Source organism: Lactuca virosa, chromosome 9 (assembly GCF_052849685.1).
Source record: "Lactuca virosa cultivar CGN04683 chromosome 9, Lactuca_virosa_CGN04683_v6, whole genome shotgun sequence".
Lineage (NCBI taxonomy): Eukaryota > Viridiplantae > Streptophyta > Magnoliopsida > Asterales > Asteraceae > Lactuca > Lactuca virosa.
Genome location: NC_136434.1, coordinates 167,372,896 through 167,389,422, shown reverse-complemented (window position 1 = coordinate 167,389,422; position 16,527 = coordinate 167,372,896). Strand labels below are relative to the sequence as shown.

The window sequence follows — 16,527 nt, the reverse complement described above, 5'->3', positions numbered from 1 at the left end:
AATGATTGCGGTGATTAGAGAAGATTATGCATTGGTATAAAATCAATACAAATGCAAACCAAATTGTTTTGTATATAAATTTTAATTCTTAATTGAATTATTGGTGGATCAAAAAAGATGTTTAACCCAAACTAAGGTTTATGTTCTGGTAAAAACCACATTTCGTGTTTTGTTCAAAATTTTCAAAATAAATAATAATTGAGGTAAACAAAACCGAAAAATCCATTATTTTTTAGGTTATGCAATTTGATTGTTTTTAGAGTGATGGTATATTTTATTGATATTTGAAACAACATTTGATGAAGATTAAAATTTAGTAAATTATTGTTTTTATTATCTAATGCGTTTGCTAAATACATTTAAAAAATCATTTGGACGTTTTAGAAATTAAATATAATTTGCATAATACAACATAACATATTTGAGCAACTAGCAAATCAACAATCCATTGTCGTCCAGCGGTTAGGATATCTGGCTTTCACCCAGGAGACCCGGGTTCGATTCCCGGCAATGGAACTTTTTGCTTTAAATACCTTCCCCTGCCTGCGAGTTACGATCACTTGTAATATGTTTCAATTGTATAGTTAAAATCTCAGTCAATTGGACAACCATAACTGAATCATGAATAGATCCATTGATGATAACAAAGATTTGCATGAACTATTAACAAGGAATCGAACAACTCAAATATGTGTAATGTGTCCACTGCACATGATTTTTTGTATTGTTGATTATGTATATGTTCTTCAAAAATGGTACAAATTCGATGAAAGACTTTGAAATCTGATTGATCTTAACACTCAAAGCAAATCATTCAACTAACCCAACACACGAGGAGACCCACCACCTGTTTGATCTAATGCCGGAAAGAAAACCATGCTAGTTCTCACAACAAGATCATGTACATCGTGTTGAGTGTATGTCTATTCGCGAGAGATACATAATGAGAGATAAGTTTGTCAGTCGCTCTACAAATTCTGCATTTAGCCTCCTCAATTTTACTATTGCATATTCTTTGATTTTTGCTCATTCTGCTTTGATTCATTTTGTAACCTCACTTTAGGATTCTTGGCTTGTGGTTGAATATTTCTTGTACAAATCGACTTCTGAACCCCCTGCACTTGACATTCCACTTTTGCCTCCCTCATTTAGATCTTCCAATGATGCATCACCTTCCAATGCACGCACAACCTGTTGATGATTCTTATGTTACACATAGGGCTCTGATACCATGTTAGATTAGATATATAGAGGTGGATGAGACTGTATCTAGCTGATCTGGGATTCAAACAGTGTATGTACATGTAACATACCTGACTCATTTTAGGGCGTCTTCTTGCAGAATACCGAAGACAAGCTGATGCACACACCACCATCCGATACATCTCATCTCGGTCAAACTTATTTTCCAAACGTGGGTCCACTATCTCTTCGTAGCTTCCACCCTCGGTTGCTTGTGTTAATATAGGCCTACACTGTGTATATATGATTTTTTTAATACAAATATATGGAATTAAGAAAATAAATATAGCGCACTAATATTATTACCCAATCGATTAAGCCATCATCATCAACATTTGCCTCTGAGGGTCGTCTACCAGTAATCAGTTCCAACAACACAACTCCAAAGGAAAACACGTCAGACTTCTCTGTAAGCTTACCACTGGATGCATACTCGGGTGCTAGGTACCTTCATTCACATATATCATTATTACATTTCTTAATGTGAAAATAGACCATATATGGTAGTAGAATCTTGATTATCAAGTATGAAATGATGATAATTGTTACATACCCAAATGTTCCCATAACGCGTGTTGACACGTGAGTGTTAGTGTCTGATGAAAGCTTTGCGAGTCCAAAATCTGCTACCTGATCCATGAAAGAGTATCTTTAGCTCCATTCAGAGTGAGCTTTTTTTTGTAGGGTTATGTAGGAAGATTACTACCTTGGCCTCATAGTGTCCATCTAGGAGTATATTTGCTGCCTTAATGTCTCTATGGATGATGCGTGGCTGACCTACATATCATAATACTTAGACTATTGTTTATATATATATGCATATATGAATCTCTGTGTGTGTGTGTGTGTATATACACACATACACACAAGTGAGGAAAATAGGAGGGTTTGGTTTGCTTACAATCTTCATGAAGATAAGCAAAACCTTTGGCTGCCCCCAATGCAATTTTTAACCTTGTTGAGGAATTCATAATTGGGGCACCTTGTCCTATGAATAAAACATGGCAACTTATTAGTGATATATATCAACTAAAAGGCCTAAATGCAAGAAATAGTTTTTTTTTTTTTTTTACTTATCAAGACATTGTAATTTGAAAAATCAACTCAATTATATTGTTTCATTATCTTTTTTCTTGTTGTGAAATTGTACTTTGAAAAAATTCTATCAAATTATAGTATTGTACTTTCATTATCCTTCTTACCACACATTATACTTTGGAAAATCTAGTGATTGATACTTTGTATTTAGATGACTTTGCTATAATAGGGTAGATTTTTCAAAATACAATACAGTAACATGAAGAAATGAGAGTAGGATGATATAATGAGCAAACCAATGAAAGTACTTTGTTATTTCTTTCATTTGACATTAAAATGGGCACCAAATCATACCGTAAAGGTGATAGTCAAGACTATTGTTGGGTATATATTCATAAACCAACAACCTTCGTGGTCCAGCAATACAATATCCAACAAGAGATACAAGGTAGCGATGATGCACACGACTAATGATCTCCACCTCTGCCTGAAACTCACGTTCCCCTTGTCCGCTAGTGGATTTAAGGCTCTTGACAGCTATCTCTTTTCCACTTGGTAAAACTCCTTTATGAACATACCCAAACCCACCTTCCCCTAAAAGCAAAGACCTATTGAACCCTCGAGTGGCTTCCGCCAGCTCATCATATGTAAAAGTGCTCTTATTGAAACCAAGGACTACACCCGGATGTGGAGGTGGCAACGGGGCTTGGTAGGGCCCGGAGAAAGTGGCTGAGCTGAATTCAGTGTTACCTGACATCGGTGGCGGTGGAGGTGGTGGTACCGCTATCCAATTGTACTCAGAACTCACCGGACCACTGCCAGGTGGTGGTGGCATCTTTAAATGAATGTCGTTTGGTGGTTGAGACTGGTTCAAAGTGTTTTTTTGAGAGCTATGATAATTATTATTATCTGCGCAATCACAAAGTTAACACGTTATTATACTTACCTCCACGTGAGGGTAGACTAGTCTGTAGAGAGTCTGCTTTAAAACATAATTTGAAACGAATTCAACAATATATTGGTAAGTTAATACCTGTTTTTTGACCATTGTCTTTATAATAATACATCTCGTCACCCCGGCTTCTCTTTCGTTTCTTGAGACATGCCATAACACATAATATCATGAGGAAAAGCAATAATCCTGCCGCTAATACTGCTCCTACAACAATCAGTATGTCATTACCGCCGTCATTAACATCGGAATTAGAATGATGATGTGGAGGAGCGAACTTTGGACGTGAGGGTGGCAGCGGTGGCGGTGGCGTCCATGGTGGTGGTGGAGGAGGTGGTGGTGGTGGCGGTGGCGGCGGTGGTGGAGATTTGCGATTCCTATTGTTATTATTGTTGTTATTATTGTCGTTGTTGTTGTTTTTGTTGTTGTTGTCGTTGTTATAGTCGTTGATGTTGTTGTTATTGCCGTTTTTGTTGTCGTTGTTGTTGTTTCCGTTGTTATTGTTGTTGTTATCGTTGTTGTTGTTGTTGTTGTTGTTGTTGTTATCGTTGTTGTCGTTATTATTGTTGTTGTTGTTGTTGTTGTCGTCGTCGTTGTTATCGTTGTTGTCGTTATTGTTGTTGTTGTTGTTGTCAGAATAATCGTAGTCAGAGGGCATTTTGAAATCAGCGTGTTTGGAATCTTGGTTTACCCTCAATTGGTAGAGAAATCCGCACGGCTCCTCCTAAATGTAACCGTGATTGTAAAAGAAAACGGCATATCGATATGAGGAAAACTAAGGCTTGATATATCAATCTTCAAGACTTATGCATATGATTTTGATAGAAAAGGGAGTATATATGATGAAAAGTTTAAATCTTGATGGAAATATTTGATGTTTTTGGTTTATAAGGTTTTTAGGTGTTATTGTTTTGCAGTGGGGGAGAAAAATATTCCGGTAGTAAGGATTCTGAAAGGAAGAAGGGGAAAAAAATGTTGCATGGTGCCTATTGAATAAAGAAAACGGCCGACTTGTTTCCATCCTCATATACCTCCTACAAGTAAGCCTCCTAGATTTCTGTTTTTCTTTTCCTTACTTTAATTTTTTTTCTTATTATCGTTTTCACGTAAACTTTACATGATGGTTACCATTCAAATTAATCCATTTACAACCCACGTAACCTTGCCTGGATGTTATTAATCCACTTGTCCACGTCATTTCATTTTGCTCCTTTTAAATATGTCACAATAGAATTAGTCATTCATATATTATCAACAAAATCTTAGATGGCAAAACCTTAAGAGTTAAGAATTAAGATCGGTAATTGGTTTAAACGTTAAAACAAGAAAAAGCATGCAGAATTTGGAAACTGGAAACAAGAAGCAGGATGACACCATGTAAACTATATACGTTCTAGAAAACCTTAGAGATAAAAACATATTGTAAGTAATTAGAAAATCATGTTATTTATATATGGAAAAAAGGAATATGTGGTTATATATACAAGCATAGGTGTGGAATTCAGAATTCTCTACGTGATGTCATTTTGAGGAAAATAAACTATCAACCGGATCACGCTTTGATTCGTTCCTTCTACATCCCCGCTTTCTTCCTCTGTTTTCGTTGGTTTCTGTTAATTGAAAACAAAATTGATCCTATTCCATTCTTAAACGATTGCTTCCGTTCTTCTCCCATAATTCTTCTTCTACCAAAATTCGATTAAGAGTTTTTTAATTACAAAATTAGCAGCTATTTAATGAGTGAATTGGCAGCAGGTAGATCAAAATTCGATAATGTTATTTTAATTACGGAATTAGCAGCTACTTAACAAGTAATTCGACAATAGGGTTTATCAAAACTAGATTAGTTGTGTGACTTGTGTCAATCTATTAACCTTGAAACTAGTAAAGTTCTCCTGCTTGCGGATTTTTCCCAGTGTTGCGCTGATTAGGAGCCTTCTTCTCTAGTCTATGATTCTCAAAAAAGAAGAAAAAAAAAAAGCGGTTGGGCGAGAACAATAAGGGGTCGTCGTCCGACGGCCATCTGCTAAGTGAAGAGCTATTCGCTTCCTTTTATTCGCACATAAGACAAAGGGCTCTTACAGAGTAAATACTGTCTTATTTCATTTTTATAAAGATGATCTTTTTCATTGCCTAAGGGGAAAAGGTCTCTTCTTCTACTTCTGAAGCGGATCTTTTTTCGACTTCCTCGGCCTGGAGTATAATCCCAAAGTACTCCAAAGACTTAAATATAGTAAATAAAAAAGGTGATAAGACCCTTGCAGAGTTCCCCAACAACATAGAGTTTGGGAAGCTCGGACCCGATCAAGAACCGAATAACAAGAAGCACTTAACTACAAGTCTAGTCTAAGTCATCTTTTTCGATTAGTTGCATCCGTACAATGGATATTGACTTACATGATTTCTTATAACCAACATACGAGTTTGGAAAATAAATGATGTCCATGAGAATGTTGAAAGCGACAGATGACAGCGATGATGAAAGTATATTTGGAAAGGTTTTCGATATAGCCAATGATGTATCTATATTTTATAATGGTTATGCGTTTTTACATGAATTTGGTATACATATTCATTGGAAATTTAAAAATACAACAAAAAATGTGCATTATCAGAATATATATATATATATATATATATATATATATATATATATATATATATATATATATATATATAACAAACAAGGTTTCAAACGACTAAACAATAATACTTTAAGTGAAAATGAGAAAAAAAAACGTCATACAGATGTAAGAACCGGATGCAAAGCAATGATTCGCATTTCAAAACAGAAAGATGGGAAATGGTTTGTAGACAGGTTTAATGACATACACAATCACACATTGAACATTACACCAACGAAGTTATTGAATCATCGATCTCATGGGAAGTTCTACATTTCAATGGAGTGTAAATCTCTTATGGTGGAACTTGGTCAGGGTTGAAGCATTGTATGATTAAAAAGGCTATTAATGTAACGAAAATTTCAAATGAAACTGAATTTATAGCAATATGCTAATGTCTTATCTCAACAACAAAAACTATATAGAAGAAAAGAGTTGTATGGACATTTAAAACATTTACAGGATAAAGGATTAGTGGATAATGAGCGGTATTTTTCAAGTGGATTTGTGCAATGACTAGTATCCTAGAATATTTTTTGGGTTCATGAAGATCAAGAGACGCTTTTACTAAATTCATAGTTGTGTTTGATGTCACATGTATGACAAACAAATTCAAGATGTCATTTGCTCCCTTTATGGGGGTGAGTCATCAAAGAAAGTGTTTCCAAACACCAGGCATCGCTTTTGTGCATGGGATATTAAGAAACATGAGTTGGAACACCTTCAACCATTTGTTGTTTGTCATAGTGATTTCCAAAAATCATATAGAGAATGGGTAAAGAGTGACAAAGTTGAATATTTTGAGACCTAGTGGGAAATTATATGGGGTAAGTATTAACTGGAAAGTCATTGTTGGATAAATGAAATATATAACCAAACGATACATTGGGATAAAGCTATGTTGAATAAAATTTTCTTGGTTGGCATGACAGCAAGTGAACGAAGTGAGAGTATTCATTCATTTTTTATGGATTCGCTAATTCAAAAATCATATTGAATGATTTGTACTGCAATATGACAAAATAGTCGGGTCACGAAGGGTCGCCAAAGAAAATAAAGACTTTATGACTATGATCTCGAGGTTGGTTCTTTGTTTTGTGCATCAACCGAACCAAAAGTGGATGAGTGTTATAATAGAAAGGTTTTTGATATTTTCATAAAGGAAAAACTGCAATAAAGTCATTACATATTGGTCTCATAATTGATTTAGTCGTTATATCTTTTTTTATTCAATTAAGTCCCAAAAACCTGTAATCGTATTCAATTTAACCCTTTTAACCGGCCAACATGTCATCCAACTTTCAAAAATTACATTTTTGACCCATATTTTAAAATTTATTACAAATTTGGTCCAAAATTTACACTTTTGGCCCATATTTTAAATTTTGTTACAAATTTGGTCCAAATTTATCCTTTTGGCCCAAATTTTAGAATTTTGTTATGAATTCATCCTAACTTTAGTTTTTTTACAACTTTTTTTCTCAAAATGTTGTTTCAAATATGTTTTTTCTTTATAAAATCATATTTATACAAAAAAAACAAATTTTCACATAAAAATTTTATATTTTCTATATAAAAACTTTTTTGTACAGGAAATACCTATTTATAAAAATAAGTATTTATAAAGTACATGTCACACCCCCAAACTAAGGATGGCGGAAACGTTCAGGGGTGGAGGACTTCATGTATTGTATCACAACAACGAGTATAATGGTGCTCATAGTAAATACAACCATCATAAATATAATTGAAAAAGTTACACCATAGTATGAGTTTATATGTTTCAAAATCAATTACATTATGATGACAAAATGTATAAATTAACGTCTTGCGTCCCATCCTCAAAAACAGTTGGTTACCTGTTTCACTGGTTTCCTGAGATGTTGGTGAGTTCATAAGCTTTTGGATGAAATGTTGGGAAAAACCTTTATTTGTAAAATGTAATGAATACAGAAGAAAAATCCAATATTTTCCTTAACATATTATGTAGTCTTAAATCTCAAGACCGAATGCAGGATTGTATGTTCGTAATTTAAACAAAGAATGCAGTTTTAAATAGATAAAACCCCTTTTTGTTTATAGTTTTTAAAGTAGAATTTCCCATAAACTTTAAGTGATGTTAACTCCCTATGTGAGTCGCTATAACCATACTAACAACCGGATGACCTGTTACAACGTTTTTCAGGCGTTAAAATTTGTTATGACTTTTGCCACTCGTAGACCTGCAGGTCCCGCTGTAGCTAGCAGCAAGGTGTGGGGTGTCAATCCCAATATAGATCTATACCCAATTATCACGCTCTCCCTACAAGAGATTATGGTTATAACTTACAGGAAATTTTAACCCGTACTCTATGAGTACATGTGAAGTATTGTCTCACAACTTACGTTAACGAGTTTACGTGTAGTGTTTGAGTAAAAACTTTTTCTGTGGTGGGAGTGAAATCCCCCTTTGTGTACCAAATTAGTGATGTGAATTTCCTAAACCATACCTATTATAGTTTATCATGTAGTAGTTGAAAATCCGATAGTATTGTGGTGAGACCCTTCATGTGTATGTAATAGTTTATCCAATGCATAACTATACTTATTATATTTCATCTTGCATTATTTATAATTACAAAGGACCTTTATACTTTATAGAGTATTTTCAGTTATATAAACATACCACAACAGATATACACATGCAAAATACAAAATCATCAAAGGTTACACTTTGCTCAACATGTTACAAAGTGTTATGAATATTGTAAGCTGTTAACTTGTTTTTAACTTTTCTACACTGTTTTTGAAAAGTCTTAGAAAAATCACACGAAGTCCAAAACTGAATCCGTAAACTATGAGAGTTTAGAAAATGTGTCTAGTTTATTCATCATTTTTATTATTATTTTTAGAAGTCTCTAACTTGTGTGAAAATGTTCATATTCACAGACTGGTCCGAATCCGTTTCTGGAATGATAGGTAGTTTTGTAAAAATCACCATAAATTGTAGAAAAATCATATGGAGATGTGCAAGTAATCATTTTAAAGGTAAGAACCTGAACTATTTGCATATTAAACAGTTTTGAAAGATATTAAGTTTAAGATGATCAAAACAGTCCGTGAATGGAAACAAACTTTCCTGTTGAAAGCTGATGTTTGGGTTTAGTTAAGTATTTGGTATTATAACTTGTATTCTCCCCCTAAAACTTGAATAAAACATGAAAATGTGGGGGTATGAACTCACCTTGAGTGGTCCCTTAAGATGGATGATGAAAAGAAGAAGTTTCCAAGTCAAGAACACTTGGGAGATACTTGAAGATTCGAAGATCCTATGAACAAATATGATGATATTTGTGTAAGGATTCCATGATTTGGGTGAAAGAGTGTAAGATAATCACGTGAAAGATGAAATTACCTACCCAAAAGTGAAGGAGAAGCTCAATCACAGCCTTGGAGTCTCGAGTTTGAGAGAGAGAGAAAGTGAGAGAATTGTGTTTGTTCTTCTTTGAGAAAGAGTGAATAAAGTGGGAGGAGAGATAATAACTTCCAGCCTTTAATAAAGTTTATGAGCTGGAGAAAGAGGGTGAAAGGACAAATAGTTGACTAGGTATGGGTGAATAGTGACTGAGTATGGTCTTGGAGTGGGTGTAGAGGGTTGCTTGTGTCATGACTCAAAGGTAAAGTCAACACTCCACCTCTAAGCCATACCCACTAGATTTTATTCCTAAATAAAGATTTCCCTAAAAATGTGTTTAAATTATGAATGTATAGGGTCTTATATGTCAAAATATGAGTTTGGGCGAAAATCCCACGTTAAAATAATGAAAAATGGGCTTAAAACGGAGTCGTGGTCGAAAACCGGGTGAAATGGGCCTTCCTGCGAAGTTGCTCGGATAGGACCGAGGTTCGGTCCCTACTGCCATGGACCGAAGGCGAGATGACCCGAAATAGCCCGAAGGCGAAATAGGTCGAAATTGGGTTCGGTCCGAAGTGACTTGACCCGAAGGCGAAATGGAGTGAAAAGGGAGGCTTCGGTTTCGGTCCCTGCAGTTTCGGTTCTATAGCTTCGGTTCCGTAAGGGACCTTCGGGTTCGGTCCTTGGAGCTTCGGCTCTAATAGGGGTTTCGCCTCTAAGAGGGGGTTTTTTTCGTTTATCTTTCCGTTTCGAGTTGTTTTTGACTAAATTAAGGGTCGGGATGCCTCGAGTGATTATAAAAAATTGAGAGAGATTTTTGAGAGAGATTTAGAAGAGATTTCATATTCTTGGAGAGATTTCACATACTTAGAGAGATTTCACATTCTTGGAGAGATTTCACATACTTAGAGAGACTTGGGAGAGATTTCACATACTAGGAGAGATTTAGGAGAGGTTTCATATTCTTGGAGAGATTTGGGAGAGATTTGAGATAGAGAGACTTCGTTTGTGCCCTTTTTTGGATGTTAAGCTTCATCACGCAAGGTTTGTAAACCTCGCTAAGCCTCGTTATGAATGTTATACGCTCCCGAGGGAATAGTGTTTTATCAAGTAGTCTCATCACTTACCCTGATTAAGGTTTGAGAATTCTGAACATATGAATTTTTCAAGTGATAACTTCCTATTAAAATAGCGAGTTCTACAGTAGTAACATAATGTAAATCCTAATATACAAGATTAATTGAGTTGACCGGTTTGACTTATTGACTTTATTTGACTTTGACTTGACCAGAATTTGACGGTTGTCACAGTACATAAATATATACAAATCCGTTTTTATAAAAAAATGTATACATACATGTATTTTTAATATATATATATATATATATATATATATATATATATATATATACACACACAAACACCTACTTGATTATAAATACATTTGTATTTAAACACATATTTATAAAAAAAATGTATACAAACACCTATTTCATAGTAAATGTATACATTTCTTTTGTAAAAACATATTTATATGCACCCAAATAAGTTTTTGTATACATTTTTTTTTGTAAAAACATATTTATATATATATATATATATATATATATATATATATATATATATATATATATTATAAACACTTATTTTATAATAAATGCATTTGTATTCAAACACGTTTATATATAAAATATATACAAACACGTATTATATAAAATATTATTCAAACACGTTTTTATACAAGAAATGTATACAAACACGATTTTATAAAAAAAATATAGATGCACACCTATTTGTGTGCATATAAAAAAAATATAGATATACACCTAATGCATATAAAAAATATAGATACACACCTATTTGTGTGAATATACAAATAGGTGTGTATCTATATTTTTTTTTATAAAATCGTGTTTGTATATATTTTTTTTTTATAAAAATATGTTTGAATAATCTTTTACATAACATGTGTTTGTATATATTTTATATATAAATGTGTTTGAATACAAATGCATTTATTATAAAATAGATGTTTATTATATATATATATATATATATATATATATATATATATATATATATATATATATATATTACAAAAAATGTATACAAATACTTATTTGGGTGCATATAAATATGTTTTTACAAAAAAAAAATGTATATGTTTACTATGAAACATGTGTTTGTATACATTTTTTTATCAATATATGTTTGCATACAAATGTATTTATAATAAAATAGGTGTTTATATACATTTGTTTTGTAAAACATATGTATGTAAACATTTTTTTTTATAAAAACGAATTTGTATATACTTATGTACTTAATAAATACCTATTTGTGTAAATAGGTATTTCGTATACAAAAAAGTTCTTTAAAAAAAGTTTTTATATAGAAAATATAAGATTTTTTATGTGAAAATATGTTTTTTTTTGTATAAATATGATTTTATAAAGAAAAAACATATTCGAAACAAAATTTTGAGAAAAAAAGTTGTAAAAAAATTAAAATTAGGATGAACTCATAACAAAAATCTAAAATTTGGATCAAAAGGGTAAATTTTGGACCAAATTTATAATAAAATTTAAAATCTGGGTCAAAAGTGTAAAATTTGGACCAAATTTGTAATAAAATTTTAAAATCTTGGCCAAAAATGTAATTTTTGAAAGTTAGATGACCCGTTGACCGGGTAAAAGGGTTAAATTGAATATGATTACCGGTTTTGGAGACATAATTGAATAAACAAAAAAAGATATAAAGACTAAATCGATTATGAGGCCAATATGTAAGGACTTTATTGTAGTTTTCCCTTTAATAAAAGAATGAACATAAGTTGCTAACAATTTCACTCATGATACTTCAAGCAAAAGTACAGAAGAAATCAAATATTGAGTTTGGTAATTGAATGATTATAAAACATATTGGAGAATTGTTAGCTTTCATTCCTTGGATCAGATGACAGATGTATGTCACATGTTCATATGGAAAGTATGAGACATAGGATTTTATGGAACAATAGACTATATGTGATGAAGAGGAGGAATGTCGAAACACTTTTAAGTCACTATATTATACATTGGTAGACCGTTAATGTTAGGTACAAAGTGGGTAATTATTATATATATATTAAAGATGTGAAAATTTTTAACAGTTCTTTCCTGTCATTGGCTGAATTTTTTTTTTTTTTATTTATTTTCTGTGCCGATAAGGATCAGGTTGCTGCCCACCGCTTCTTACTCTCTTCCGATTAAAAATCCCTAAAACCACCGCACTTCCCCATTTCTTCTCCTCACCGTCGATCCACACTCAGTCTCCTTTGTCTTTTCGAGCCCTAAATTTGTTGACGGAATATCTGTCGATTTTATAGATCGTTCTTCCTTCGAAGTCGACACATAAACCCGTTTTCCCTCTTATCCCATCAAATATCTCTCTCCGTCGATTATCTATTGATTTTTGCTTCGTCGATGAAAATAGAAATCGATTTACCAATGGTTGATTGACAATCGGGCGCTCCCTTCGCCAGCCTACTAGCGACGTCTACCATGTTCACGTGAATGTATTATGCTTCCAAGAACATCGACCATTGAGTTTCTCCCCCAAAATTAATCAAACCTCGCTTTCCAGTTTTTTTCTTTCGTACCTTGATAATCGATTTGTAAGCCCTAATCGGTTGAACTCTTTCTCCGATTTGAAGTTCGTGAATTTTAGAGGTGCGTTGTTGCTCGCTTTTTTGTTTATTTTTTTACATCTGTCAGCTTCTTCACTTTGGAAATACAAATCATTTATCGACTTTGCTATTTTTCAAAGATCAGTTGATCTGTATTGTTTTCTCATACCTTCATGAACAACGATGTTTCTGTTTCTATTTCAATTGGAAGATGTGAACTTGAAATCTACTACCTATTTGCTTCACTTTCCTTTACTATTTCTTTTTCTTTTTTTATGTTTTCATCATGAAATGTTTTAGCTAACATGTTATTTATGATTTTTTTAAGGTTTCGTATTGGATTTTTGTTGAAATAGGTAAAGGACAGACTATATATGACATCTCATTTTCCAGGTTGGAGTTCTCACTAAAAGAAGTTACTCAAATATCACTCTGTTTTACTATTGATATTGGATTCATGGAACCAGACTCCAAATTGACTATCATTCTCCCAATTGAATATTATGTTTAAACTAATAATCAATTTTTTGAATGGATTCAGTTCATTATGTAGGGAGTTTGGTTGATGGGACAACATTTATCTCCACTAGAGAAAAAGGGGAACCCTTCTCCTTCAAGATTAGCCAAGGTTTGTTGTTCTTCACCATTGGTTTTTTTTCTCTTTTCTGTAACAATGTGATGTGATCTTTATTCTTTCATCTGTTGTCGCTTTGGTTTGACATTACCAATGAGGTCAGATATGTTCTGGTTTTGATGAAGCGGTACTTACAATGAAGAAAGGAGAAATAGCATTGTTTACATTGCCTCCCCAATTGGGATTTGGAGTTTCAGTCACAAATGTTGTGCCTCCAAATTCTATCATTCAGTTTGAAATAGAGCTTCTCTCATGGATCGCAGTATTAGATGCCTGTAAAGATGGTGGCATTCTTAAGAGAGTAGTGAAGAAGGGGGAAGAAACAGGACAACCTGGCGATTTGGATGAGGTTATAGGTATTCTTTTGCATTTCTTTTTTTTCCATTTTATATCAAGTTTGTTAACTAATAAGTGATGTGAAAATACATATAATCATTCACTGATGTTGGTTAATGCAGTGAAGTATGTAGTGAAGCTGCCCGATGGTGTTATAATTTATGAATCACCAAAAGAAGGTGTTGAGTTTTACTTGAAAGATGGTGAATAAATAATTATGTAATTAGTTTATTTTCTTTCAACCATTTTCATGTAACCAAATTTCTTTAAAATAATATTATACTGTCTTACTAGGTCATTAATGTTTGGCACTTCCAAAAGCAATTAAGACAATGACAAGAGAAGAGAAAGTCGATTTAATTGTTCAACCACAGTGTAAGATTCCATAAATATAATTATAAATTAAAATTGATAAATAATGTGACTTTTTATGAACTACAGATGGATTTGGTGAAGAAGGGGTTACAATTACATCACTACCCAATGGTTTCTCTCCAATTCCACCAAATTCTATGCTTCATGTTGAATTGGAATTGGTATCTTACTTATAATAATAAATGAAAATAATATAAATGATAAAATAAATTAAAGAAGAAATTAATAATTGGATAATAGCAAACGCGCAAATTACCCCAAACCATAGGGACCATTCGTGTAATTTACTCTTAAAGTTTTTAAAAAATATAAATATAAATCATTTATATGATATGCATGTTATGTTTTTAGGCAGTGGATTATGTTAGTGAAGAAGGGCAGTTTGGGGATTATGATGAAAAGGTTGTGAAATCATTAAGAGTTTCATGCTGGTTGAATGCTGCTGCTTGTAGCCTCAAATTAGATGATCACAAAAATGCAATCATCTTATGTTCAAAGGTAATCAATCATAAAACCATTATACTTTTTTTTTAAACAATTCCAAGTTTTAATTATTATTATTATTATACAAGGTTGTTTCCAACAGGTGTTGGATGTTGAGTTTTACAATGTGAAAGCTTTATACAGAAGGGCACAAGCTTACATGCAAACTTATGATTATGAATCGACTGAATTGGACACCAAGAAGGCCTTGGAAGCCGATCCACAAAATAGGTAAAACTATAAGATTTGGAGGTCATTTTGGTCATTTTATTAAACCTTTGTAATTTTATTTTGGTTTTGTTATTTTGTAGGGAGGTAAAGTCTATTCACAAGACTTTAAAGCAACTTGAAGCTGAGAGTAACAAAAGAGATGCCAAACTTTATGCAAATATGTTTGCCCAAATGGCTAACGATTGTTTTATACAAACTAAGGTTTTGATTTTCTTCTTTTTCCAATTAATTTTGTTTTCCTTTTTATAAAATACTTTTTTTTCCATTGACATCAGTCAAAGTCAAAGTCAAAGTCAAACACTAATATTGAATGAACTGATGTGGTAGAGATTAAAGATTGAGAAAGTGGAGAAGAATGAGAAGGATGGTGTCATGGGAATGGAATTGGAAAAATGTGACAATGAAATGGCTGTTGATTCATCTTGAAATTATTGTACTTTTTGTGTGTGTGTGTGTGTTAGTTGATGGCTATTTTGATGCTAAAGGTGTTTGTAAATTTAAAATAGTTATTTGATTACACTCTTCATTTGCATTGCAGTTGTCATTATTTACTCCAGGTTGGTTAAAGTCAATAACGGTTAATGATGCACTAATTTTTATTCCCAATTCAAATAAGGTTAGGAACATTTGTTTTTTTTTTCGGGTTATGAATTAACTATTGCAAATTTATTGCTTGATTTAATTTTGAAAATGTAGGTTCACTAAGTCGGGAGGTGCAATTACTTATAAGACCAGCTGAAGATTTGACATATTCAGTTGCTAAATTTATTGAAGTGTCTTTCTAATCAGGCAAAGGGGTTGATATTGAAGGGTGTAAGCTCTTGAGTTGGGAATGGTGGCCCTGCTCTGATTATATGCCTCACATAACCAGACAACAACTTTGAGTACAAAATTGGTTTCATAGACAAAACGTAACCACATTATACTCAAAAAGTCAAAATCGTCATTTGGAGTTGTACTTTGGTAGAGAGGTGTTGTTACAAAAACTTTATAAATAATTGTTGCTGTCGCACTTGCTATTTACTTTGCAACACAAAGGGGTCATTATATTATAGCATAGTGCAACATATTTGTGTGTTTGTAAATGGGCGAAACGTACACAATAGCAACATACTTTACTGTATCTACCAATTAGAACAATGTACTATACTTCCACACAAAAGTGACACCTTCCGACCCCCGCAACGTGGGGGTCACCTTTCTAGTTGTAGTATCATTTATGTCAAGGTAAATCTTATCTATTTATTGTCCCTTTATATTTTGACTTAAGACCTAATACGTTGTGCGTACATAAGGTACGTCGAGCATATTTCGAAGCATGCATGATACAGGGTTAGCCCCCTGGTACGCTGGGCGTACCACTTGTACGCAGGGCGTACGTCCGTCAGGGGCAAACCCGGTATGACTAAACACCAACTTATCTTCCGCAACTTTCATATCATAAATCAAAATCAAATTTAAACTATTTATTTTGTAATATATACAAAGGATGATAGGAGTGCATTCGTTTTCTAAGGCAAGATTAATTATAAAACTAGAAGGTGCAATAAA

At 33.0% G+C, this 16,527-nt stretch overlaps 2 protein-coding genes and 1 non-coding gene across 3 annotated transcripts; 2 read left to right on the top strand and 1 right to left on the bottom strand.

Moving 5' to 3' along the window:
• Positions 1 to 444: 444 nt before the first annotated feature.
• Positions 445 to 516, top strand: TRNAE-UUC (transfer RNA glutamic acid (anticodon UUC)). The gene has a single exon. It is a non-coding gene; the product is annotated as a tRNA-Glu (tRNA).
• Positions 517 to 741: 225 nt separating this feature from the next.
• LOC145137822 (proline-rich receptor-like protein kinase PERK3) lies at positions 742 to 4,109 on the bottom strand. The gene is made up of 8 exons (XM_079071959.1): positions 3,314 to 4,109; positions 2,635 to 3,189; positions 2,144 to 2,230; positions 1,949 to 2,019; positions 1,796 to 1,872; positions 1,549 to 1,690; positions 1,314 to 1,475; positions 742 to 1,191 (listed from the first exon to the last, which is right to left on the bottom strand). Exons 1-8 carry the CDS (start codon positions 3,888 to 3,890, stop codon positions 1,060 to 1,062), a joined length of 1,803 nt encoding a protein of 600 aa, XP_078928085.1. The 5' UTR covers positions 3,891 to 4,109; the 3' UTR covers positions 742 to 1,059.
• A 1,561-nt stretch (positions 4,110 to 5,670) lies between these two features.
• On the top strand, positions 5,671 to 15,681 carry LOC145139991 (70 kDa peptidyl-prolyl isomerase-like). Its single transcript, XM_079073622.1, has 12 exons — positions 5,671 to 5,794; positions 13,006 to 13,061; positions 13,471 to 13,545; positions 13,655 to 13,907; positions 14,010 to 14,090; positions 14,329 to 14,423; positions 14,614 to 14,760; positions 14,849 to 14,976; positions 15,057 to 15,177; positions 15,304 to 15,387; positions 15,515 to 15,592; positions 15,673 to 15,681. Exons 1-12 carry the CDS (start codon positions 5,671 to 5,673, stop codon positions 15,679 to 15,681), a joined length of 1,251 nt encoding a protein of 416 aa, XP_078929748.1.
• Positions 15,682 to 16,527: the final 846 nt, after the last annotated feature.

What these genes read in the sequence shown, in the direction of transcription:
- LOC145137822 (XM_079071959.1), bottom strand. Translation starts at nt 3,890, where the DNA reads ATGCCCTCTGACTACGATTATTCTGACAACAACAACAACAACAATAAC. An exon ending in TCTTGACTATCACCTTTACG is followed by an intron (nt 2,231 to 2,634) that starts GTATGATTTGGT and finishes TTTTATTCATAG; the next exon opens with GACAAGGTGCCCCAATTATG. An exon ending in CGCGTTATGGGAACATTTGG is followed by an intron (nt 1,691 to 1,795) that starts GTATGTAACAAT and finishes ATGTGAATGAAG; the next exon opens with GTACCTAGCACCCGAGTATG.
- LOC145139991 (XM_079073622.1), top strand. Translation starts at nt 5,671, where the DNA reads ATGTCCATGAGAATGTTGAAAGCGACAGATGACAGCGATGATGAAAGT. An exon ending in CTCCTTCAAGATTAGCCAAG is followed by an intron (nt 13,546 to 13,654) that starts GTTTGTTGTTCT and finishes CAATGAGGTCAG; the next exon opens with ATATGTTCTGGTTTTGATGA. An exon ending in GAAGCCGATCCACAAAATAG is followed by an intron (nt 14,977 to 15,056) that starts GTAAAACTATAA and finishes GTTATTTTGTAG; the next exon opens with GGAGGTAAAGTCTATTCACA.